Here is a 26,733-nt window from a genome sequence, read left to right on the forward strand (position 1 = left end):
GTGGTCCTGCTAGTCCCTTATGTACTGCATAGTACAGAAATTAGAGTCTTTGCTAGATGCTGTTGATGGACCAAATGGCTCAGCATAAACTTTAGCTTTAGTTCAGTGGTTGTGGTTATTTGGCTGATGCACACATAAAAGTTCACATCAGGCGAGCTTCAATGTTTTCTTTGGTGCCACTGACAGTCTCTCTCTCTCTCTCTCTCTCTCTCTCTCACACACACACACACACACACACACACACACACACACGATTTACACAGAGAGCTTACCAAATAATAAACACTAGTCTCTACTTGTACAAAGCAGAGTGCAGTTGGAGTGCAGTTCATGAATACCCAAAATCTGAAATTCTGGCATCACAAGTGATTCTCTTACCATTATATAATTAAACTCCACTGTGGTTTGATGTGCATTTTTGTAGGTAAAATATATTTCAAACTGTAATGCATTCTGTGACAATCATTTAAATTGACCCAACTATAACTCATTCTTAGGAAAAAAAAGACTTACCAGGGCTAATACTTCATGAGTATGAAGTAGAAATCCATCAAATCAACCTATACTTTAACCATTAAACAGGAATTATGCAAGACAGCGCCATACTTGTATTACAGCGCAATCCTAAACAGAGTTATTCCAGTCTAAACCCATTGATTTCAACAGGCTTTGACTGGAATAACTCTACTTAGGATTTCACTGTTAGTACAGTAAGCCAGAAATTGGGTATGGGTATGAACAGTAATTTTAGACCATAGGGAGCAGCTGGCTTTTATATTAGGAATTAAATTGTCCCTTTACAAATACTACCCTCATACATATTCTACATGCCTATATATACATTTTTAAACTATTCAAGTCTGTCCTTACACAGAGCGAGACTTATCTACTGTTAGCAAGGGAGTAGCTTGCAACTGTTTGCCTTCCACTGATAACAATGGGGGTCTGTCTGAGTTCAGAGTTCTCTGGATTGCTGCCTCATGACTCCCCCAGCCTTGGCAAAATGTATCTCTAAAACAGGTAAAAACATTCTATCCCTTTGCAGTATTAGTGTGCCTATGAACAGGCTGCAAAGAGCATAAGCAACTCTTCATGGACTGATGGGCTGTGGACAATTAAACACAGCCATGTCTGGTTCAGCCTAGGCACATTGCCCTCCCATCCCTGCCCCAACACACACCCTCATGGCCCAAAATAAGTTCCTTAAATTCTTGGTCAATGGCTTTACATTTTTTAAAAAAGTGATCCAGGTCATCAGATAATGTAACAAAATGAAATGCTGGTAAGAAGCAATAAAACATGAATAAAATATATAAAACAATTTCTTGTGTAGTCAAAGTATCAGCATTTTCCATATAGAACATCCAATATTTTGCTGCATTTTAATTAAGGTGTCTAAACATTATCACAAAGAACTGCAAATTGGTCAGAGCACGCAGTAAGGAAAATTAAGCTCTAAAGGCTTTTTATCACCACATTTCAGGAACCAAGGGTGTAAAATGTTCTAATTTGGGATATATTAAAAGCCATAAAAGGTCTTTCAAAAAGATTAATGGTACTTTGCTTGGATTTAAGATAAGGGCTTTAGCTGGTTGGAAAAGCAGGGCCCTGGCTAGACCCTTGAGGCATTCATCTTTACAGCCACTTGGAAGATTTGTAAAAGCGTTTGCATAACCTCAAGCAAACGCACTGCGACATTTTAAAAAATTCCTTTCCATTTTATAGGTTTAAACTGTGTAAATCATATTGGGAAGTAATGTAGCTATGTGGGTTCATCCTTGTAACATAGTACAGATTTTAAAAAGACAAACTTTTTAATCAAGTTAGTTTTCTAGGAAGCAAAAATCAGTTTATTGAAGTTTACAGATAATCATTTCAAAATCTTGCTTTTGCAGCTTAATACAGCATAACTGCAAACCTGTTATCTATGATTTTTCATTAAAATTTTATAGTTATCAAGGATATCTTACAATGAATTTCTGAATCTACTCTTTCCAAACAGTAACAGTATAAAGGTACTTATTAAAAAATACCAATTATCATACTTCAACTTTTTTGTGGAATAACAGGTTTCTATGAAAAATATTTATGCTATTCACTTTTGTTCTTTAATTAAATGAAAACAGATGTTTTCTGAAGTAAAGCGGAACCATTACTGAAGTACTTAAAGTGCTAAGGTCTTTAATTTTTATATCAGTTTGGTCTACAATTCCTGATTGTCTTTACTCAAGCTCAACATTAATGTCAAGCAAGTTACCTAGGAGACGAAAGAGATCAAAGAGACAAAACCCCCTCAAATGTCTGATTAATCAAGCCTGCAAACAGCTTATTTCTTTTAGCCTGCATGCAAGTATGAAAATGAGATTCAGGGAGCCGTACATTGTGCAGATTTGTTCATTCTTATCAGAACAAAGCCAGCGGCAGCTTATTTCATGGATCATTGGCACTGTCATCAGTGCTACACAGAACGGGTGACAGCTCCTCATTTTGAGGCTTGAACAAAATTAGCAAAAAGTCGGCACAAATTAGCCTCTCATCTTTTTAGTAATATGACATTATTCATTTACTTTTTATCCAATTTTTAATTTTTTCCTTGTCAGCTATCCCTTTCTAGTGTTTCTTCATAGCATCACAAACACCCCCTTTTAAATTAAAAAACACCAAGAAAAAGCTGAAGTTGAAATAGTAAATAAAATTACAGCTGCAAGAGAAGAGGAAATATATTCTCTCATCCCAGCAGCAGAATATATCTACTGTAACTTTACAAAAACAGAATTTACATGAAATATTTGTTTGCAATTTCATATAAGGGCGTCACTATGACCCATTATAGCCCTTGAAATCTACCAGGGATGCTTTCCAAGAAGTGTTATTTATGCACCAAGTTAGAACATCAAGGGCGTGAGAGCAAGCTAGCTCAGTGGTAACTCCCAGGCTATCGAACTCGCTCCCTGTGGAAGCTCGTTTGTGTCCAAGCCTTGTTTACTTCCGGAAGCAATGTAAAGCTATTTAGCTGAGGTTGCCCTTTTGCAGCCAATGACTGGTGCTTCTGTTGTTAGCTGCATATTGGTTTTAATGTTTTGTAATACAATTATCAAGGTTGGGTTTATAAATAGTTATGCTTCATGTTTGGGGCATCACCTTGACCCCATGGGTTAGCAAACTAAAATTCGAAAATAGATAAAACATTATTTCTCAGATCTATTGTAAAATACATATTCTTTAGGACATGAATAACAAGACAGAACATTCAAGACTGGATTCAGAAATGTCATATGTAGGTATGTTCTATAAAAGGCTAAACCCAAAGGGGTTTTAACAGAACATCTCTATTTTAACAGGTCCTGAAGCATTTTGTGGTCTATCAGAGAAACCAAACATCCTTTTAATACTATATTACAGTTTCTCATCAAATATGAATTTAGTTATTTCAGGTTCTGCCCTTAGCAATGATTTCCCCCTTTTATGTTAGGAAATGTTATCCACTGCTGATGTATATTAAATATATAAAGCAAACAAGAATATTGAGTGGATTTTGAAGTGAGAATGATCTTCTGTCAATGATTTGTTCAACTTCTACTGCAACAGATGTTGCTGGGTTTCCATTTCTGGGTATTAAAACATCAAATTATATTTAGACAACATCATCATGTAGCATGGATACAAAAATATTCTTATAGTTAAGCTGTTTTAGATTTAAATATTTATATGCAAGAAACTTCCTCCCATTCATAAAAAGCATTAAAAATTAACTATAAGCTGTTAGATGTTTTACACAGTCGCCTTGTAAGAAAGGCTGTTTAAAAAAAGAACTGTAGTACTGTTTTCAGCTATTTCTTTATCTCTGTTCTTCTAAGTAAGAAAGCTTATTAACAAGCTTTGAACTTAAAATCACATTTACAATAATGTGCCATCAACAGTTTTATAAGCTAATTAGAAAAAAAGATTAATTAATGACTGGCTGCTAATAAAATGGCAATCATGAAGAAAGAAACCAAGGGTGCTAAGCTTCAACTACCACCAATTAAGAGCTAATTACAAACAAATTATATATGTGTTTTGCTGTGGGCTTTAATTTACTAAAATGGTTTTAATTAAAAGAGAAAACATGCTGATTAATTGAACTGCAGAAAAAAATCTACAGTATAAACTGTGCTTTGTCTCTTTAATTAGACTTGTAACATCTGAAATCTTTTTTAAAGGTTTAAAAAAAGAAGATATACATAATTAAGAGAGTATATGAATATAATCCTAGGTGATAACCTTTACTACATGACAGGGGTTAAGAGAAAACAACCTCAGTCTGAAGAGAAACTGAGAAACACCTTCAACTAGGATGAGACAGAAAAAGCAGTAATATATAAAATGGGTTGAGCTATAATTTTTTCTATAACCTAAACATTTAGAGGAATATAGAATTTACTTACGATTTTTATCGTAATGTGTTTCAAGTATTTTGAGCAATGACACACTGTAATATGACAATAAACCTTGCAGATTTTGTATGGTTTGTGTTTATATTAAATAATCTGACAGGAGGTTTTACTGCATAAAGACCACTAAAATGAATGAAGAACCAACACACACACGCATGCACACACAGATTTTCAGTGGTACTGAAGTGGATAAACTCACTGATTGGGCTCCATCTATTAACTGTACAAAAGAAATTCAATGAGACTGTTAGTTGTTTCTTCATAATGTTGGTTTTTCCAAAAACAGTTAAATGCATAAGCTTTAATAACACTTTATTATCTGCTTAATGGGCACCATCAAAACAATATTCCCATTTAAAAATGGATGTTTATTAAGTGTTAGCAAGATGGGCAGTGGAGCAATGGAACCTGGGAGAATGCACTTAGATTAATGGCACAGAGAGCATTCCAGTAGTACAAGCAATATTGTCAGCATAAGGCTGGCATCTGGCAGGAGACTTATGGGAGGGAGCTTGCCAGCAATGTAATGATGTCACTACAGAGTTTTGTCCAAATGCTAGAGTGTCAGTGATGATGTGGGGACATCATTTCTGGGCATATGGGGAGTGACGTTAGGACATCAGGATAAGGTGAGTTGCCCCCCATTCCTCCCCCCATTTTTTCCTGCTGCCCAGCAGAGTGGCTGTGGAAAGCATCCTTTTGTGGTAGAGGATCCCTCGCCAGCAGCAGGAACCTGGCAAGCCTGAGTACAGAAGCAGCATCACAACAAAAAACAACTCAATATCTTTAATTATAAGGAAATATTTAACATTTTTGAAGCAAAACACATGATTTCCCTGTAGTATGTCACATCTCCTACCAAAATGCCAGAACTGCAAGTTAATGCTTAAGCAGTTTTGACAGCAGTGTTCCTACTCAGAGAATGACAGCTGTTGGAATAATTTAGCATTCGATATTATACAACATTATAAAAGTCTATTTTGACAGGAAAATGTGGTGGGAGCTTTGTCTCTGTTACTGCCCTCAGGTTAACAGGCTGTTAAGACAATTTAGCACCCTGTAACAAGAGCAGCTGCTGAACATCACAAACTAATCCAAGAACTTTTAATACAAAGAATAGTAATGTCACTGAAATATGTAGTCCTGAGATTCAGATTATGAATTCTGGGAGCTTGATTTAATGCTTGTGTCCAATATAAGATGGCCAGTATGGCCCAACAGTTTATCCCTTTGGCAACCCCTTACCACAATTTCTGTTGTGAGGGAAAGAAGCACCCTCCCCCATTTTCAGCATCTTGAACACTGATACAGCTTGGTACATGTCATTGTACATAGCACCACTGAAACTGTCAGGAAGTCTAGAAAACACCATTTCTTAGGACCTCTGTTGTCTGGGATCCTGTCATGGCAGGGTTCAAGTCGCCAGAGAGAGGGAGGAGCTGCAAGGTAAGTCAGTTTGGGGGCTTTCAAGGAGATGGATCTTAAAGCCTCTGTGTGCTTCCTGTGATGACATGAGGAAAGCAAGAGTGGTTTCTGGATTTTGGAATCCAACTTGGGAGAGAGGAACCATTTTCAAAGCCAAGGGGAGTTAACTGGTGATAAAAAACAGGAAAAAACAGTCTTACAAGTCTTAATTGGTGATAAACAAAAGACTTGTAAGACTGCTTTTTTTCCTTTGTTTTTTAGGTACGTAAAAGTGGGAGTAAGCAACAAAATGCGGAGGATTGTAAGTTGCCCACAGTTGGTTGCAAAGGCAAGAACAGTTCCAGCTTTGCAGCAGCATCCTCAAGCAAGCAAGAACAGCCTTTTCTCTTCTTTGGGGTACTGTTAGGGCCAAACTAGATATGATGCTTCAAATGAGTCAGCTACAGGTACCTAGGTTTGTACAGATTATTTTGATTCACACACTGGGGCCATGTTCAGAACTAGATAGATAGATAGCAACACTAAACAACCCTGAAATTTCAGCAAGAGAAGACAACATTTCAGTAAAATTTTGTAAAAAACGATTTTGTAAAAACCGCATAGGAAATTCTGAAATGCTTAAGAGATATGAGACAGACTCAAGATGTTATTGGTGCTGTTAAACTTTGCAGTTATCAGGATTGTAATACAAATTTGTGGATCTTGTCATCATGAGTCATTTACAAGATGAGCACTATCCCTTCAATCCAAAGTCTGTAAATGTTCATAATGGTTACTGAGGTGCTACAACTCTCCATCTGGTCCTTGGGAAATATAGTTCCATTAGCAACCAAAGCCGTTTTAAAAGAAATGGGCTCTAGAAATTGGGTGGGTGTGGAGTGCAGGAGCACTCCAGGGCTCATGGCACTACTCCAGCAGTGCTCCCACGCTCCTATTTGAGGCCGAACCTGGCCTGTTTGGGATGGAAATCAAGTGGGTGCAGAGTGGAGGAGCACTCCAAGGTTTGTGGCACCACTCCAGTAGTGCTCCCATACTCCCGTTTGAGGCTGATCCAGGACCATTTGGGGCCAAAATAGGGCTACTGCAGAGTGCAGGAGCTCTCCAGGGCTCATGGTGCAGCTCCAGCAGCGCTCCTGCGCTCCCATTTAGAGCCAAACTGGGCCCATTTGGGACCAAATTCGGGCCAGTATGGAGTGCAGGAGCACTCCAGGGCCTGTCACAATGCCCCGGCCTGCTCGGGGCCTGCTGAGGGCCGGGCCTGTATGCCAGACCTCCCTGCCCCCTCCTAAACAAGCTGTATTAGTGATAACTCTTTATCCTTGTGTAGGCCAGAGGGCACCTGCACAGAGATAAAAAAAATGAGTCGTCGCCAATACAATTTGCTTTTTATATAGTAGGATGGTTCTTAATGGCCCTGATAGGGATTCAATGCCATCAACCCTGCCCCACTTCCTAAAACATCCAGGTTAAGGAGTAGTGGGTGGTAGGGCGATATTCTGTCTACAGACATCACAAGCTTAAGGCCAGTGTTGTTAAAAAGACTAAAACATGTAGCTCCTGATACTTTCTAGTTCACCCCACTGACTATATTTCCGATGACAATTGATGATGTATCTAGGACAGAATGAAAAGATATGGAAATTCACAAGGAAAGTGCTGTAACTGAGAAGGCCCACAGGAAATAGGATTATGAGGTGGCCTCTTCTGAATCACCATTACTAGAAAATATATAAATATACTGCACAGCAAGTTAACAAAAAACAAAATGGCCAAACTTTACAAACAGAGAGACATGTATAAATATATACACATTTAAAAGGAAAGTGGGGTTTGTTCAGTGATTAGAAACCAGCCCTATACAAAATTTGGAAAATAATTACACTCCAAATATTCTATAATAATAAATATTAAAATACAGTGTTTGTAGGATGGCTGACTGCCTGGATTTTTTTTGAGATATAAAAACATTCTTTAAATGGCTACATTGTTTAAGCTAACCAAAGAATCACCAACTGATATGGCAAGCAATAACCTTCCTGTAAGATGTGCCCTGAATAGCTTTTATAGCCGTATCACATGGCAGTTCCTCATTTCTCAGCATATCTAAAATATTAAAATTCCAAATAAAGCAAAGGAAATGAATTTTTTGCCAACATTTGTTCTGCATGATTATCAAGAGACCTGTGTTATTTAAGTACAGCTTAACTGTTGAACCATCTTGGCATTATAAAGAAACAGTGATACAGCTGTGGCACTGGTGCGTATTTCTATGTTTGAGACCAATCAAAGCCATCCGTCATAAAGCAGACTACAAATGGTATCTCGATTACTGATGTAACCAAGATATAATGCACATATATGAATGTTTATACTACACAACTTGCAAAATGTTAAATCATTCATTCTTAATTTAGAGGTTTGCTTCAAATTCTACTTCCAAGAAGTGTTGTGAAATGTTTAATGAGCTATCGATTATGACAAACATCAAGGGGGGGGGGTAGGATTTGAAATGTTTCACAATACAGTGGGGGCTGGGTCAGTTTTCTAAATCATTCAATTAAAAACACTTGTTATAGCCAAAATGTCATGAATGAATAAATTTGAAACTATATATTACCAGATATGTGATCTAATTTTAGAGATTTTGCCATAATTTTCCTACGTTATGCATTTCTAAATGAAACAAAGCGGCTGTATTACAAGATACCAATTTGAAGAGTGGTACATCAAGGAGGCATGTAGTATTTTCTGAATTAAGGATGTTTCTCAACGTAGCAATCATGAATCCTGAGAATTTCAAGGCCCTCAAACATTTCCTAACCCACCAGACACCCAAAATTAAGATGCAGAGAACTTCGATCACCATTTCTGTGACTTCTAATTTTGTTCCCAGTAAATCAGAGGTAAGCATTATTAAAGCAAGAACTGTTAAAAAAGGGCTCCCCAGGCATTGCAATCACATGTCCTGGGAATCTGCCAACTGCATATACTGGAAGTACCCACTATGTACCATTGCCATGATGTCTGAAATGGGCAATGCACAGATTTTACCCTTGTGTATAATTTCCATATGTGTTACACCAAACCCTGATTTCCTGGTTCTAGTTTGTATGTGTATTGTTCCTTTCAGATAACATGGAAATCACACAATTCAAAATAATATCAAAACAAATAGAAGTTCACAACAGTAAGAATTTGGGACATAGCTGTTCAAACACAAACTAAATCCAGGCCTACAGACATCATTTTCTGAAAGCACAATCAGCATCAACAGAATGGTAACCATCTCCAGAACTTCTCAGTCATGCCAAAGTATGACAATCTGTACTCAAATGCAATGTGCAACAAGAATTGCATAATTTTGAAGTCCGCCACATATTAGATAAGTTCCCCTTGGCTCCTATAATTATTGGCGGTGACTTTAATGCAAGATTAGGATGAACAGTTGATTGATGAGTGCAATACAGGCGGCCTTAATTTTGATGATGAACTCTAGCCACTCTCTTTAGATCCAGCTGTCAATTTTGCTGGTGCATGCCTCTTTCAAATGGCTTTTAGGCTAACCCTAGTTATTCTAAATGGTTTACTACTGGGTGATTATCCTGGCCAATTTACTTTTTGGTCAGGTCTAAAGCACTCAACTATTGAGTATATTCTTACTTCTCAAGATCTTTATGATGATCATATTGATTTCTCGATTGATGCAAGAATCAATTTACTGTAGTCCTTAACTAAACCATTTACCTTTAGTCCTTAAAAGTCATGGCCCATTAGGTCCCTCCATGGACCATCCTTGCCCCAAAGTACTTGAACCTGAGCCCCCTAAACATACAGGACCAAGCTTAAATAGTCCTCTCATATTAAAGAGAATTTCTCCCTTTGGACACAATCAGCTGATGGTCAGTTCCTCTCGCATGTCTTAACAGCTAATAACGATGGGGAGATCTCTCTAATTGACTATTATCATCTATTAACTACCAAACTCCAGCCTTTGCTATCGAGACTTGGAGGCCCTAAATATGACAGGACACACGGCAATAAAAAATGGTTTGACCATGAGTGCATTCAAGCGAAATTGATGCTTAGAGAGTGTTTCAGGACATTTCAATAAAAACCCAAATTTAACTACTAAACTTGATTTACAATTTTAAAAAAAGAAATAAGGAGCTGTTAAAAGCCCAAAAAAGAGCTGCTGACTCCCTTTTATGGCAATCCCTTATTAAGGCTACTAGAGAAAAAGATAATGTTAGTTTCTGGAAGACTACCTCCAATCTAGAAACCAAGAATTCTAATGCCTCTAACCTCATTTCTGCAGAGGTTTGGGTAAAGCACTACAATACTTTATTTAGGGATCAGCACTATATTGCACCTCCTGTTATTCTTCTAGATAACACAACACAATGGCCCCAGTCTCTGAATCAGAAATGACTTTATTAATTTCGCAACTGGAATCCGGAAAAGCTCCTGGAGGTGACTTTATAGTTGCTGAGCTCCTGAAATTGCACATAAATTGGTGGACCCCAATTCTAGCAAATTTGTTCTCCTATATAGATATAAATATTCTTGAAACAATTCATCTAAGTCTCCCTCAATATTATGTACATTCTTTAAATTCTCCTCTGAGTCTAAGGAAATCGGATTCCATTAAAAATGGTTCTTCCTGTGACATAATGATAGCACACTGACAGCTCTGTTTTGGCATTTCATAGCATTTCAGGGCATGTTTTCATAGCTCTTCTTAGCCATCTCTTTATTTTTGGCTTTATTTCTCCCTAAATACTGATGCTGCTCTATCAGTTTCACAGGCTTATAAATGTTATACATCAAAAATTAGTTTCACTTATTAAGGAAGGAAACAGCTTTAAGAACTCTCGGATCTATGCCTCAAAGCAAAGGCTTTATCAGCAGGTTCCAGTTACTGCCTCTTGAAAAAGAAAATACCTCCGATTAAAAACCTATATACCTGACTTCCAAAGAATACCCATCCACCGAACATACAATCTATCTCACTCAAAAACTACAAGTATGATAAAATACATTTGTGTTTAATGTATTTTCAACATTTAGTACTGCATTTAACAAAAAATGCAAATGGGGAAAGGTTACAATAAGTTGTAACCTTGACAATAAGTTGTCACGGTTTCTGGGCTAGCATGTGGTCAGTTTTCTATTCTACAAGATCTTGATGTAAAATGAACATCAAGTAAGATGTCTTCAAGGAATATGAAACAGCATTAAGCAATACACCGCTATATTCCTAAGGATTAAGAATTTAATGCAATGGAAGGAAGGAAGGAACCCAAGTTCTTCCCCAAATGCATTTATCAAGATAGGGTATTTGGAAAACAACTGCTTTTTTATACTAGAAGAAATCCATACTTTCCTCCAAATAGCTCAATATATTGGACCAAAGTCACAGAAGGAGAATTTATTTAATTAGCTTCATCTATACTATACCTTTATCCCTGACGGGATTTACAAAGTCTTTCTCACCTCCCTTTTGTCCTCACAAAAACGCTATGAGCTGGGAAGGCTAAGGGTTTGTGACTGGTCCAGGGTCACCCTGCAAATTTCCATTGCCCAGTGGTGGTTTCAATTTGTATCTCTCTGACTCTAGTCTGACACTCTAAACCACTATTACTGTACTAGTTCTCACCATGAAGCTGAGCAAGCAAGACTTCAGCTGTGATCAGTTGAGACTGAAAGTATGGGGCAAAAAACATAGGGGGCGAAAGACAGGAGGAAGGTCCCCTCACCATCGCAAACGGGAACAAACATAATGCAGAGACTTCCGTGGGATTGGAGTTATTTCCTCTCCCCCTGTAAACTTCATCATATCTATCCTGCTGTTCTTTTCAAGTTCATTGCCTTCCCAACATTCCTAAAGGGAACACAGGAACACGCGCAGCACTTGTAAACATCTCTAAATCACAGAGTAAATGCCACAGTTTGAGTTTGATCTCTTTTGTCCTCCACATGCTGAAGTCTATTCTCTGCCTGCTGTATATTTATATTATTATTACCACAATTCTTACCACTATTATTAATGTTATTTGTGCCCACTCAAAAATCAGTTCTATAGAGTTCAATGGAATCTTATCGTCAGGATGGATAAAAGATCAATGATTTAAAAAATATAAACAATCAGGTTTTTAAAATATTTAAATCAGATTTTTTTAGTTTAAACTGGATTTTGTTTGATAAAATGTTTTTGAGGGGAAAAAATCTATCTAAAGATAAGTAAAGATACATTATAGCCCAAAGGTTTTTCATCATGAAATAAGGATTAATTTTTAATTATGTAGTATGAGTATATTCATGCAATGTTTAAATTTTTTTGTAAATGAATTCCATTAATTTATTCATTAAGGTCCCAATGTCATGCTCTCCCAGAGCTTTCTGTAAGACTATTTTGGGTAATTTTTTATCTAGAAGATACCATCACACATGCTTGGTTTTGCAGTTCTCAAAACTGTGAATTTGTGCAGCGATAACATGTCTATTCTTAACAGCAAAAAAGAGAGATAGAGACCTCAATCCTATTGTTCCTTTGCAAATCTATATACAGAGAATTAATCCCTTAACTTTTAAGTGCTAAGTTTTAAAAAGTTCAATGAATAGAAGATTGTTTGGAGTGGAATTGATCTGGATTAAGAACTATGTGTGAGGAGGGTGAAGAAAGCAGTATAAATGAAAGTGAAGCTTTTTGAGCAGAATACTCCAGAATTCTTGAGAATTTTTTTAATGTAGCCTGAGATTTATCATATTCTCTCAATTGAAGAGAAAACCTATAATGGCAGCAGGCCAGAAAAGAGACCAAGTTTGGGAATACTTTTGTTTAGGCTTATTAGTTGACAAACATGGATGCTTAAGCTACTACAAGAATATATGTACTATATAATGTTACTGATTCAGTTAAATTAAAAATTTAAAAACTAATTATTAGTTTCCTCCTTCCTAGGGTTGCCAGTCCCCCGTCCTCCCAGCTGGAGATGGGGGACCTGGCACCTACCTGTTCAGTTGTCTTTCACATGTGCACTTTGTGCACATGTGCTCCCAGGTCCATGTGATGATGTCACTTCCGGCCACCCAGGGAGCGCTCCTGCACTCCGCAGCGGGCTGAATTGGGCCCAATTCGGCCCGAGTCAGGCCCAAATTAGCCCAGAATGGGCTGCTGCAGAGCATGGGAGCACTTCACAGCGACCCAATCCAGGCTGATCTGGGTTGATTCAGGCTCAAATCGGAGCACATCGCACCGAGTGGGAGTGCACCCCCAGGAGGCCTGTGCCTCTCCCGCCAGCCAGGTAACCAGGGGCGTGGGGTGGGAGCGGGGGACTGGCAACCCTACTCCTTCCAGGAAATTGTTCAAATATGAACGATTAACTGTAAAACTAACCTGAGAAGTTAATTGTTTAAAAATGAAACCTTCATCTGGGTTCTAAATATTTAGGTTCTAACAACCAGCAAGAACGAACCTTTATGTAGAAAACCTTGATTTAAATCAAATCTTACGGACTAGTTATTTAACAGTGAAATCCTAAGATGACTTACTCCAGTCTAAGCCCATTGACTGCAATGGGCTTAGACTGGAGTAACTTTGCTTAGGATTTTACTGTAAGTCATGTTTTAAATCAAATCTACCCCGCTTACTATAAGATAAGATATGTTTAAAATACTACAAGGGAAAATAATAATTAAAGATTCAGGATATAGAATTCTATTGTCCTGGAAAGAAAGCACTGGGTAGTAAGAGTTCCTTCTGCAATTGCTTACTGCAAGAAAATGTTAGTAGGATTGAGGATCCACAAAAAATTCAAGACAAAAGCAGGGTCCTGAGGTTGCTGAAGTCAAAGAAGTGAAATGACATTACATTTAACTGATATAATTACAACCTCTGGATCCAAGAGCCAGCCCAAGGACTTATCCATAACCGTCCTTGGGCTGACTCCTAGATCCTGAAATAATTTATTAAGGTCTGCTCTAACCACCTACTGACATTCCACCTAGATGTCTCCATTGTGGAGGGGTAACTCTTTTACTGCATATCCTTCTACCTCAGTTCTAAGAGACAACTTTAAATGTGAACTAGGTGGAAACTTCACTTCAGCTTTGACAGTCTGTATGGTAAGGTGTGCTTTAAGTATCAGCTTCAGGTATTCTCCACTCCTAACTCTCATCCCACCACAATAAAGAGATCCCTGCTCCACATAGTGGGATATCCTGTGCAGCAGCCTCCCAAGAACCAGAAAACATATGGCCCCTACTGAGTTTTCCTAGCTCAGCTCATGGTACCTTTCCTGCAATCAGTGAAGCTATGTATTCATCTGAGGGCTACTACAGTTGAGGCAAATGGGATGTCCCCTGTAGCTTGTATCATGGAAGTCTTCATCATACTCAAGACTGACTCATACATTCTGTTCACATCATGTCAACAAAATTCACTATCAGTAAAAGTCATTGGGGAATATGAAAGTCAAGGGGCTGCAGTGAGGATGAGAAAGGGGATGAAACTGCCCTTCCTCCTCCTTTCATTAGTAGACCTACACTTGTGAAAAAGGAAGGTGGGAGATTTTGCTTCTCTCCCCCTTTGTCACTATAGTCGTCTACGTTTTTGTTTGCCCATATGGATTCGGCAACTCAATCAGCTTTCTGAAAATTAAGAGGGACTGCCTCTGTGAACTGTGGAACCTCTAAGTCATCCTTCAACCCATGACCTGAATCCAAGTGATGGCAGTCACAACAAAAGGATGCATAATATTTCATGTCCAAAAAAAAAAATCTAATAAAAAATACTGTTACAAACTAACATACATCACTAACATTTGTATTTTTGCAGCCTATTTCAAAAAAATCAAATTAATTGTGGCCAGAGGAAGGAAATATAATTTTAAAAGAGACAGAGACTGATGCCATTCCAATATTTTAAGAGAGTACTATCCATAAACAAAATGCTATAAAATACAAGCAGATTAATAAACAAAAGGGTTAACTGACAAAATTAAGTGTTTGTCTAAACTTTGAAGTAATCAAAGTTATTCAGAATCTCATTCAAAAATGAATTCACCAAGTTGCATAAAATTCTCCAGGACAACGTTTAAAAAACACTTCAGTTACCTTCTTAAAATGAAATCCTTTAAACTGAAATAAAACAAGTGCATTGAAGCATATTTCCAAATTTTTAGATACCTGAATAAAGGAGACAACATCTTCTGGCTAATCAACCAGACTACAGCATTAAAGCATTCTAGGTGCCTATTTGTATATCTTTGTTTACATTTATGTTTTGTGTTTAAGTTGCTTTGAGTCCTCAGTGTAGCATTGCTACAAGCCATGCTAGAGGGATATTAATATACACATAATGACTTTTTGCAGTGCCTCCTTTGGTTTCTGGCAGTGTTGATTTAATATTAGTATCTGGGTTTTTTTTTAACTCCACATATTTCTACTAACAAAAATAAGTTATGTTGTTTGAAGGCTACCCTATACTTGCCATTCACTACTCCTCCCACCCTCTCCTGAAGTTGGAAATAATCAAAGGCAGCACAAGGTATATCTTTGGGGGTGGAGTGGGTGTCCTGTATGTGCGAGACCTGCCAATCTAAGATCTGATGGACTAGTTCAGAAAACCATATTAGATCAAATTTTGTTATCAGATCAGGTTCCCACTACCCTTCAGTATACTCAAAAGATTGCATCTCAACATATATGACTTCCATTGAGAAGTCTGAGGGGATTCATACTTAATTATAAAAAAAAAATGCCACCTTATTTCCCAGGTATTAAAAAATACTGATATTCAACTGTAATAACCCATTTCTAACTGTATGACTGAAAATTTTGTTTCCTGAAAGGGCTAGGAGAAACAGAGACTATCCATATTGTAAAGATGGGTATTTAAAAAACCCTTCAACTTACCTCCCGAGTAGCCAATCTATCACTTAGTTCCTCGGCCCGTGCAATATCTCCGTCAGCTAAGGTTCTGTCTATGCTGATTTCAAGGCCAGACTGGAAAAAATGTCAAAAAAATTTCTCACTAGAATACCAACTGAACATTGCAAACATGTGTTCAAGGAAATTTATCATATGGAAAAAATTTGTTCACATAGCTTTAATGTCCATGTATAACAAATCACATATACAGTATTTTTAAAGGACAGTATCATTTATTTCTCACAGAATGGTTGTTTGAGAGCTAATTGTTGCATTAGTTCCACCTTATGTGCTGGATAAATATTGTGATTTTAAAAAAAATTACATGGACTAGTTTACGCCTGTCAGAGTAAAATTGTATCTCAATATCTAACTTTATCTGTTCCATCCCTGGAGCTTCCCTGAATAGAATGTGATGTGTATGTGTCAAATAATAAGAATGCCAATTACCACTCTGTCTTTTCAGTTCTTAGATCTTATCTTTATCCAAAAAAATTCTGGCATGGTGCCACTCCACTACTTCACTATATCACTGATTGCAAGCCTGAAAACAGTTAAGTGTAAAAGAAGACTACATTTTTAATCTTTGAAAACAAGCAGTAAGAAAGAGCCCTAATAACATGGGCAAATCCTAACTTGTCTTGAGTTAACATTTACAAATGAACGACCACTAATGAATGCAATAATAATAATGTAATAGATTTCTGCCCTGAAATGCTAGGTTCATGCTACACTTGTAATATATATGAAGCAACAGGGGGAAAAAAGAAAGACAATGATGATAACAAGTTGATTACTAGGAAAATGTCATTTTCTAATTAAAAAGAATCGTTCTCTGAACTAAGGTTTTGCTTTAGTTATATGCATTTTTTTCTATTTTCATAGGTCACTCTTATCTACTTTGTTATTTAAGGCAAAAGGAAAATAAAAAAATTGTTTTGGTTGTTAAGAAATATTAATATGCAGATAACATACAGAGACATAAGAAAGGAGCAAAAAAGGAAAAATACACAAAACTTAGCAGCACAATTAATATTTAGTAAAATGGCAATAACACAATATCTTAGATGCAGGATAGCTTCAGAAAAAATGTTTTATTTTCAACAATGTACTTGGAACTGAGATATGATGGCATGATTGCAAGCAATCAATAAAGGCTATTGCAAAAATCTACTTTGTTTCAAAACACTTAAAGCTAAACTGAAAACTCTGCTGAAATATCAGTATAGATTTATGGACGGTGACTATTTTCTTTGGCTGTAATAATTTTGAATATATTTATTAATCGCTTTTCAATAATGCTAAAACTTCTATTATGTAAGTTGCTTGAAGATCTTTTAAATCAATAAACAGCAACATACACAACCTGGGATGAAGGCTGGAAATGAAACAGACCAGAGTGGTTTCAAAGCATGCTTCAGCTCTAGAATTTATTGGATCAAGCATATGAACAGACACACAAGACGGAGCACAATCTTAAAACAACAAAACAGACACAACAAAAGGAACAAGATTCTTTGCATACAGTGGGCAAATATATTCTTGCTAATGGGTAAAAGCATATAACAGCTTATCATAAAAAGGTACGGTTAAGTTATGGCTGTTTTTTGTTCTTGGAACAACAGCACATTTAAATGAGGAATTCTGAATAATCAATCACCTTTGGAGTGCTTTCCTTGCTTGCCAGAGATTCAAACCTATCATTGATTCCAAAATACTGAGTGAGCTCTTTCAACCAGCTTTCATTTATGGATTGTTGACTACAAAAGAGAAAAAAAAAGTGGCATGGAAATCTTTTTTTAAAGAGACATCAAACTGTAAATTAAAATAGTATTCATCATACTATCTTTGAATCTGGAAAGGAAGACTCATTCTACAAGGATATTTGGAAATAATTACATATTGGTAATCTGTCATAATTTCCATTCATATACAGATAAAATGTGAAAATGACTAGTCTAAGTCCATGTCTATGTTTAACAGCAAAAAAATGTACAATTTTGTTTTGAAATCAAATAACTTGAACAGCTAATCTGCATTCTTCTGTTTACATGAAATATTGACCTAAAAACAGATCAACCTAAAAGCACTTAAGAGGCAAAATACTTGAAATTTCATTTTAAATAATTACATCAATTAAAAAATACCTTTCTTTTTCTTCTGTATTGTTAGTTTTCAATTTAACTGGAAATAAGGGGAAAATATGCTTTAAAATTTTGTCAGAAATGTCTATAAAAAGCAATACAATAGACTTAGAGACTTAATCCAATTTACCACAGTGCAGTGCTCATAGAGACTTGCTTTCTTCTTCCTTCTCCACTTTTTACATGGAGGCACTATGCCATGTTGTTATGGGGAAATACACTACATATGCTCCCTATAAGCCAGAATGGGCTTGGTGTTTAGGTACATCCGGAGCCCTATATAGATGATACACCTACACAGATAGAACCAGGTCCTCCTATTATAACCAAATTTAAATGACTATATCATTGGAATTCATTCCATTAAACAATTTTAATACCTAAATCTAACTATAAAACATACCATGATCACTATTCACAAGCACTGAAACATAAGCATTGTGAAATCCCATTCTGCTACTGTATCCTTCAGGGTACATGAAAGAAAATCCAAAAAGCAGTGAGAGCTCTGTGTGGAAACCAGTCTCCTCACACAGATTGCTTATAGTGGAGACAAGTACTTTTTAGTAAGAAGGTTTGGAGCAAAGAGTTCCAAAAAGTTAAACCAGTTCTACAAGAATAGAAATGTTAGTTCAAAGGCCATTCAAAAAGTCATTATTTAAATCCTGAATTGTCTTACAACCAAACGACACAGGAGAATCACTGAAGTTCAATTAGCAGTATGAGAGACACTAACTTGAAATTAAACTCCAGTAGAGTCATTAACTTATTTTCACAAGCAAGTCACTAACTCTCACCAGTTCTCCAATAAAACAAGGTGACTAATGTGATCATGTAAAGAATAAATGTAAACACAGGAAAGCACACAGAACATTAAAGACTACACATAAATGGGCCAAGATCCAAAGAGTTATTCCAGGCAAGCCCGAAGGCCATGGACTCGTTCTTTGAAGCACAGCCTCTCCTACCTTAGTACAAAAAGATGTTAAAACAATTTGTCACAGACAAATTCCTATGAAACACAAATATTTCATAGGCCATCCTGAAGTTCAATATACCACAAAGTATTTGTGTTACTGGTGATGACACCTAACCCTTTCACTAAATCATCAGATATTCAACCAACCAATAGCATTATATCTCCTAGCATTTGTATCAGTTTAAAAGAAAACACCTTTTCTGGAACGCTTCCTCTTTTGCCCCCTTCCCCTCTGATTTATTTGGGTTTTCATTTCAAAGTTTTTCTGTTGCAAGTTCTGAAATTTCTGTTGAAAGAAAAAAGAATAAAATGAGAAACTGTTTTGTGGGGCGGAGCTGTTTTTACATAACAGTCAAGCAATGTACAAAATATAAGCTTCCTTTTGGAAGCATTCAGTATCTGTGGTGCACAATGTCCCACTTATGTCCTCAGTTTCAAGTATTAGACATATATAACTTGATTCAAGGCTGTGCAAACTCTCCAATACATAAGTGGTTCTAGCCAGCACAAGCTTCCCCCATTCACTGCAACACTGATTACAATAGGGAAATGCATGAGAAGCTACTGCTGACACAGAATGAATAGCTTGTACAAGGACAACAGCCCAAAGTGGTGCAATTGAGCTTTTATACATATACCAGGAGGGCGGGGTGGGTGGGTTTCAGATTGAATTGACTGACTACCCTTATTTCTGTTGTGGCCTCTTTCACTTCTTAATAACAATAATAACAATATTCAATTTATATACCTCCCTTCCGGATGACTTAACACCCACTCAGAGCAGTTTACAAACTATTATATTATTATCCCCACAACAATAATCATCCTGTGAGGTGGGTGGGGCTGAGAGAGCTAGAAGCTGTGACTGACCCAAGGTCACCCAGCTGGCTTCAAGTGGAGAAGTGGGGAATCAAACCCGGTTCTCCAGATTAGAGTCTTCCACTCTTAACCACTACACCAAACTGGCTCTTGAATCATTAATTACGTGGAAATGTTCTTCAGGCATCAATTTCAAACTTCAGGTAGGCCTAAAATTCGGACATACTAAATAACAAAAAAGACCTCCATGTCTAAGATATCAAGCACATATTATTGTGAAAAATGGTTTGCCATGAGGTACAGAGAGCTGATGTTTAAGAAATATATTCCCAAAGCCTACTGGGGCATGCAAAATTAGTAGAGAAGTTTTTGGATACAGCTAAAGCATAACAAAATTATTAAATATATCAAGGAAATAAGAATATTCATAGACAGGCAAGTTTGTAATGGACTTCAGATATGGAAAAAGAAGTGTCTATTTAGAGGTTAATAAAAAGAGGTTAATTTCTGAAAATCTTTACAAAGAACTACAGACTTTCCTTCTGCCTAACTTGGTTGGCTAATAAAAAGAAGTTATCCAGTTCTTGTTTACCATACATAGTCTCCAGATCTGAAAACAGATCTTGATGGATAAGACTGTGTTTACACATGGCATGAGGTCACACTTCTCTCCAATACTATTATTTTAAGACAGTATTCTGTTAAACTATAGTATTAAAATAAAAATTAAAAGTTTCTGTTTCAACAACTTAAAATGATAATCCATTCAAAAGAACATGACTTCTTATTTTAGCTACAAGGGGGACTATGCTACTCCTTGGTTTCAGTCATGCATTGTGTGGTAACCAAACCTACATTCCACATATCTAAAGAAACTCCAGAAGGACATGTTTGGAATTCCTGTATGTCATCTGCTACTGATGAAGCAGGTTTGGTTTCAGTGATAATTTCAGGACCCCCAGTCTTGAAGTCAGAAAGCTGAACATCTTTGAAATCCTTTCGGTCTCTTTCCTCTGTTAAAATAGGCACAAGACCTTCCAGTGTTTCATCATCTTCAGAACTCGTATTAATATCACTTTCATTCACACCAGCAGGCAACAGACCACTCCACATCTCTAGGTATAAAATGATACACAAAATATTTATTATGGAGAAAAATTTAACCCCACAAACAAGTCTTTATTATTGATTCTGCAGTAGTAATAAAACCAGAGTTAAAAATTCTTATGCATCTTACTTCTTAACAATCCATTTATCATTCAGGTTTTCTAAGTTCAGAAAAAGAATGAGAAAATAAAAATATAGTAGCTATTTTAAAGAGAGAATAGTAAAAATAATATTTTTTCAGTTTCTTTAAGCATCCTGCATCTAGTTCACCAACATACGACAACCATAGGGAAAGCTTTTTCACTTTGTGTACACGTACTAGGAAGCCACAGTTGGTTACAGCCTTTCAGCATATGTACATAGAGATCCTCAAGTGTATGACTACCACACATGACTAACATGTAGAATTCATATTACAATCTCCATGTAAATGTATGAGTTTAGTTAACATTTAATATTTATTATTCACATGAATAATAGTTCTGCAAGAAAAAATTATTTTCTGATCGCAAGAGACGTCATCCATTCTCTCACACAAAGGAGAGGTGTCTCTTCTAAGATGACATTGGGGAGTAGAAGTGTCTGTGTTAAATATTTTAAAAAGAAAAATCTGTTCCAGTTGATTGGAGCCACTTTTACAACCAATTTATTTATTTACAAAATTTATACCCTGCCTTTCTGTCCTCATTAGGTCTAGCAAAGCAGCTAACAGATTAAAATGTACACAATAGAAATGCATCTTAAAAACAGTAAAACCAAACAAAAAAAACCCCTACATTAATACTAAATTTTAGTTCTGAACGCCTTTTAACCCTATTCCAAATATTTCCTTTAAAGTGAGCCAATAAGGCCAACTTGTTATCCAGCAGAGCATCCAAGGCAACATGCTCAGAGTTTCGACACTGTTCCTCGCTAACTCAGTGTGTAATTTTTTCTGTGATTCCTGTGCACATGGCTCAGAGCAAATAAGCATCTGCTAGAGTTGCCAATTCAGACTACAGAAATTCCCAGCGATTTGGGGATGGTGTTTTGGAAGGGTGAAGCCTGGGAGGTGCTCAATGAGGATGTGATGCCATAGAGTCCCTTCTCTGATGTTTTCATTTCCCCCCAGATAAATATCTGGAGATCAACTGTAATTCTGGGTTCCCAGCTTCCCTGTGTGAATGTTTGTACATCTTTAACAAGGAACAAACGGAGCCCTCATCCGCCACCACAACTAGGCCTGTCTCAGCCTGGCGGCCACTGCACAACTAATCTTCCCACAAGCCCTTGTAGGTACTCCGCTTGTTCCGGCATTGCCTAATCCAAAACTTAAAAATGGATTTGGGAACTGAGAAGAAAGGATCCTCTATCTTGCATTGGAACTGGGCCAAAAATACCCACGTTCAAACCAGTAGCCAAAACACTGGCCCAGTCATTCTCTCCCTCATCCTAGCCTACCTAGTAGGGGTGCTGTAAGAATAAAATGGGGGATGGAGAACCGCGGACGCGACCCTAAAATTCCCGAGGGGACAGAGAGATAATGTGGGGATCCTACAGAAAATAAGCCCAGACACTCCCACTCTCGGCCACATTCCACTGCGCCCCCCCCGCCCCCCCCCCGTTCTCGGAGCCACTCCAGGGACATCCCACATGCCCAAGAACTGTCCCCGGCCCGCTTCGCTTCCTCACTTACCACCCGCACTGTTTACATCGCCGCCATCTTACAGCTTCTCTCTTGGCCCGCCCTCGCACACCCTGCAGCCAATCCGCGAAGGCAGGAGCCAGACTCTGCGGTCGGCTTGCCACCCAAGGGTTGCAGTCTTCCTGGTTCTCGAGCAGAACTTCCGAGTCCCAATGGCAGATGTTAGAATTCTCCATTGGGGAAAGAGGAGGTGTAATATGCACCAACTCAGTGTCAACATTCAAATAATTCAAGCGGGGTTAGAAGCTTTCTGTCACTACCGTGCTCTGAAAACAATCATGCTTTCTACCAAAAATAAAGCGCTTAAAACAACAACAACTCGGCTCTTGTGATTTCAAATGTCTCATGACAAGAATACTTCGTGGCGATAAAGCGATGGGGTAGACAAAACTATTGCATTTCTGCCAGTTCTGCGACCCTTTAAAGGCACCATTTTCCTGTTAAAGCCTAGCTCTGTGTCAAAACGTGTTCCAATATACTTGCACCCTCACAGGAAGTCTGTAGCCACTTCTGATTTCTGACAGGGTGCAAGCACGAGCATCAAACAAGCACCATAGTATTTTGAAGTAGAAGATTTGACGGTGCCCTTTTTCATTATCCGTCGAATATCTCTTTTCGAAGTTCCCACTTAACGTCCCAGTTGCAAACGTCTCTTTATGCCTCTATGGTAAATCATATCATTTGAATCGAAAGAGACATTGGATAGCACAGCTTGTAGACAGGATCATTCACTTCCAAAAGGCTTACTCTGTTACTCTTATTTATAAATACAACGAATGAAATGTACATACAAAATGCTAGCTTTTAACCTCCACAGTCTGTCTTTCCAGTAACATCCCAACGACCTTTTCTTTAAAAAATAAAAAGGGGACGGGGTAAAAGCCGGAAACGGCATTAAACAAATAGCGGAACGACAAAAAACAGTGGGATGTGTTAAAGACACTCCAGAGCAGTATTTTAGAAATGAAAACTGAACTGGCACGTGTTTTTAGCCCTTTCCCTGCCAAAATGCTCCCGGAACACCACAGAACGGGCACTAAAGAAACGCCAGTACCACAAAAAACAGTGGGCAGCACTGCAGACAAAGAACAAAATTTTAGGGAAGAAAGTAAAACCAGGATTCACACGCATCCTCACGGATCCTATGGTTTTTTAAATAAGAAAAACACAAATGAAACATCAAATCACATATCACAGCCAGGTCCACAGACTGAAATATAAAAAATACATATCCAAAAATATTTGGCCCTGCCACGGTGAAAAAACATGAATCTGAGACACGGATCCTCATGAATTCATATGATTTTTACATTGAAACAAAACAAAAAGGCTGTCATATTTTAGATCATGTCCCAGGCTACAGAGAGCAACAAAACAATCATGCATTCACGAATTCGTGGTGCTGCCACGGAACAAAAACAAGCTAAAAAAGCACGGATCCTCATGGATCCTCTAGATTTTTACATGGGCCCACGCAAAATTCACCATACAATACTAGACCATGTCCATTGCCACAAATGGGACCAAAAATTCAGCCATCCACTGCTTCGTGGCACTGCCACGGGGCAAAAACATGGTTCAAAAGTGCGGATCCTCACGGATCCTCTTGATTTTTACATGGGGTCATCCAAAATCCACCATACAATACTAGATCAGGTCCATTGCCATGTGGGACCCAAAGATTATACTGTCCACCCCTTCGTGGCACCGCCACGGAGCAAAAACATGGTTCAAAAGCACGGATCCTCACAGATCATCTTGATTTTTATGTGGAGCCACCCAAAATCCACCATACAATACTAGATCATGTCCATTGCCATAAAAGGGACCAAAATTCAGCCATCCACCACTTCGTGGCACTGCCACGGGGCAAAAACATGGTTGAAAAGTACGGATCGTCATGGATCCTCTTGATTTTTAAATGGGGCCACAGAAAATCCACCATACAATACTAGATCAGGTCCATTGCCACGAATGGGACCCAAAAATCCAGCCATCCACCTCTTTGTGGCACCACCACGGGGCAAAAACATGGCTCAAAAGCACAGATCCTCAATGATTCTCTTGATTTTTACATGGGGACACCCCAAATCCACCATACAATACTAGATCATGTCCACTGACACAAATGGGACCCAAAAATTCAGCCGTCCACCACTTCGTGGCACCACCACGGCAGAAAAAGTTAATTCAAAAGCACAGATCGTCATGGATCCTCTTGATTTTTACATGAGGCAAGACAAAATTCATCATACAATCCCAGATCATGTCCGTTGCCACAAATGGAACCAAAAATTTCAGCCATCCACTGCTTTTTGGCACCGCCACAGCGCAAAACATGGCTCAAAAGCACGGATCCTCATGTATCCTCTTGATTTTTACATGGGGCCATCCAAAATGCACCATACACTCCCAGATCATGTCCATTGCCAGAAATAGAACCAAAAAATTAAGCCATCCATTGCTTTGTGGTACTGCCACGGTGCAAAACATGAATCTGAAGCACGGATCCTCATGGATCCTCTTGATTTTTCCATGGGGCCACCCAAAATCCACCATACAGTCCAAGATCATGTCCATTGCCACAAATGGAAGCAAAAAATCCAGCCATCCACCGCTTTCTGGTACCTCCATGGGACAAAAACATGGTTCAAAAGCACAGATCCTCATGGATCTTCTTGATTTTTACATGGGGCCACCCAAAGTCTGCCATACAATCCGAGATCATGTCCATTTCCAGAAATATTATCAAAAAAATCAGTCATACACCACTTCGTGGCATTGCCACGGAGCAAAAACGTGGTTCAAAAGCATGGATACTCATGGATGCTCTTGATTTTTACATGGGGCCACCCAAAATCCACCATACAATCCCATATAATGTCTATTGCCACAAATGGAACCAAAAAAATCAGGCACCCACCACTTCATGGCACCACCACGGGTCAAAAACATGCTTAAAAACCACGGATCCTCATGGATCCTCTTGATTTTTACAGTGGGCCACCAAAAATCCACCATATAATCAATGTCACGTCAAACAAGATAGTGATGGTCAGACAGTCCTCTTGGCTGAACTGACTCTTCTCTATCCCAGTGTTGCTCTCTAAGAGCCATATACTGAGGGTGGCCTGCTACTCCACCAAACACTTGAGCATGGCATGGGTGGAGTTAAACATGTGCTAAGATTGCTGATCCGGTGATACTTCGGCATGCCTGCCAGGTCTGCTTCTGGAGCAATTGGTGAGTAGCTTTCACACTACATGAGATGTGTAATCTGCAAGCATCTCATGATGAGACACTGGAATTCACGAGTTGGAGAGTCTGTTCAAGGTTCCTCAGAACAATCCAGACCCAGTGTGTCCTTCATCACAAGGTGACGTTTGTGGGCCACACAGTAAATATGCTTATAGCCCACTTGGTCTGCCACTGTCAGGATGATTTTGCCACCACTTACCCATTGAACTAATTGCCACCTTGATGGTGGCAGCAATGTTTTCTGCAATGTGCAATGCAGCATGGAGCAAAGCCTTGCAGTATCTGACCTAGTGCCCCTCCATCTCACCTTGCCTGATGTTGGTTAGGTGGGTAAGCACAGAAAAAAAATAGAGACAATCCAGATCCAGAATTCAGGGATCCCAGAAAAATCAAATTCGCCAAATCTGGGAAACATTCTCTGATCGAGTTCAGACAGATCAGAGAAAATCTCAGTTAATTTGGCAATTTTCCCCTATCTGGGGGGGGGGGCTATCCAAGGGGTGGGTGGGTGGCATTTCAAACAAACTTCACCAAATTTGCAGGGAACCTACTTCTGACTGTCACCCAAGTTTAATACATTGGATTCATGTTTTATGGCTTTGGTGGTAACACAGAGTACTGGAATCAGTATTTTTGGTGTGGTCTGCGGCCATGGGCCAGGGGCATGACGAAGGATTTGATGGTGAGTTTTGGATGACCCCTGTAAAAATCTAGGGTATCCATGAGAATTCATGCCTAGGAACCAAGTCTGGAAGGGATCATATGGTGACTTTAAGGTGACCGTAAGTACAAATACACAAGATCCATGGGGATCCATGCTTTCCAACCAAGTTTTTGCACCATGGTGCTGTGGCAAAAAAGTGGGTCAGTGATTTTTGTGGTTCAATCTGTGGCTATAAACATAATATGTACTGAATGGTGAACTTTTGCTGACTCCATATAAATATCCAC

At 38.2% G+C, this 26,733-nt stretch overlaps 1 protein-coding gene across 1 annotated transcript in view; it reads right to left on the minus strand.

The window, feature by feature from the left end:
- Positions 1-22,539, minus strand: part of FAM204A (family with sequence similarity 204 member A) — a 32,497-nt gene extending 9,958 nt beyond the window's left edge. The window contains exons 1-6 of the mRNA XM_054983577.1: positions 22,516-22,539; positions 20,589-20,846; positions 19,110-19,200; positions 17,939-17,975; positions 17,452-17,551; positions 15,777-15,866 (exon numbers count right to left, since the gene is read on the minus strand). Of these exons, the coding sequence (XP_054839552.1) occupies positions 15,777-15,866; positions 17,452-17,551; positions 17,939-17,975; positions 19,110-19,200; positions 20,589-20,846 (576 nt within the window). The 5' untranslated portion in view covers positions 22,516-22,539. The remainder of the gene's footprint in view (positions 1-15,776; positions 15,867-17,451; positions 17,552-17,938; positions 17,976-19,109; positions 19,201-20,588; positions 20,847-22,515) is intronic.
- Between the last annotated feature and the right edge of the window lie 4,194 nt (positions 22,540-26,733).

The sequence above is a fragment of the Eublepharis macularius genome, chromosome 6 (assembly GCF_028583425.1).
Source record: "Eublepharis macularius isolate TG4126 chromosome 6, MPM_Emac_v1.0, whole genome shotgun sequence".
In the NCBI taxonomy this organism is placed as follows: domain Eukaryota; kingdom Metazoa; phylum Chordata; class Lepidosauria; order Squamata; family Eublepharidae; genus Eublepharis; species Eublepharis macularius.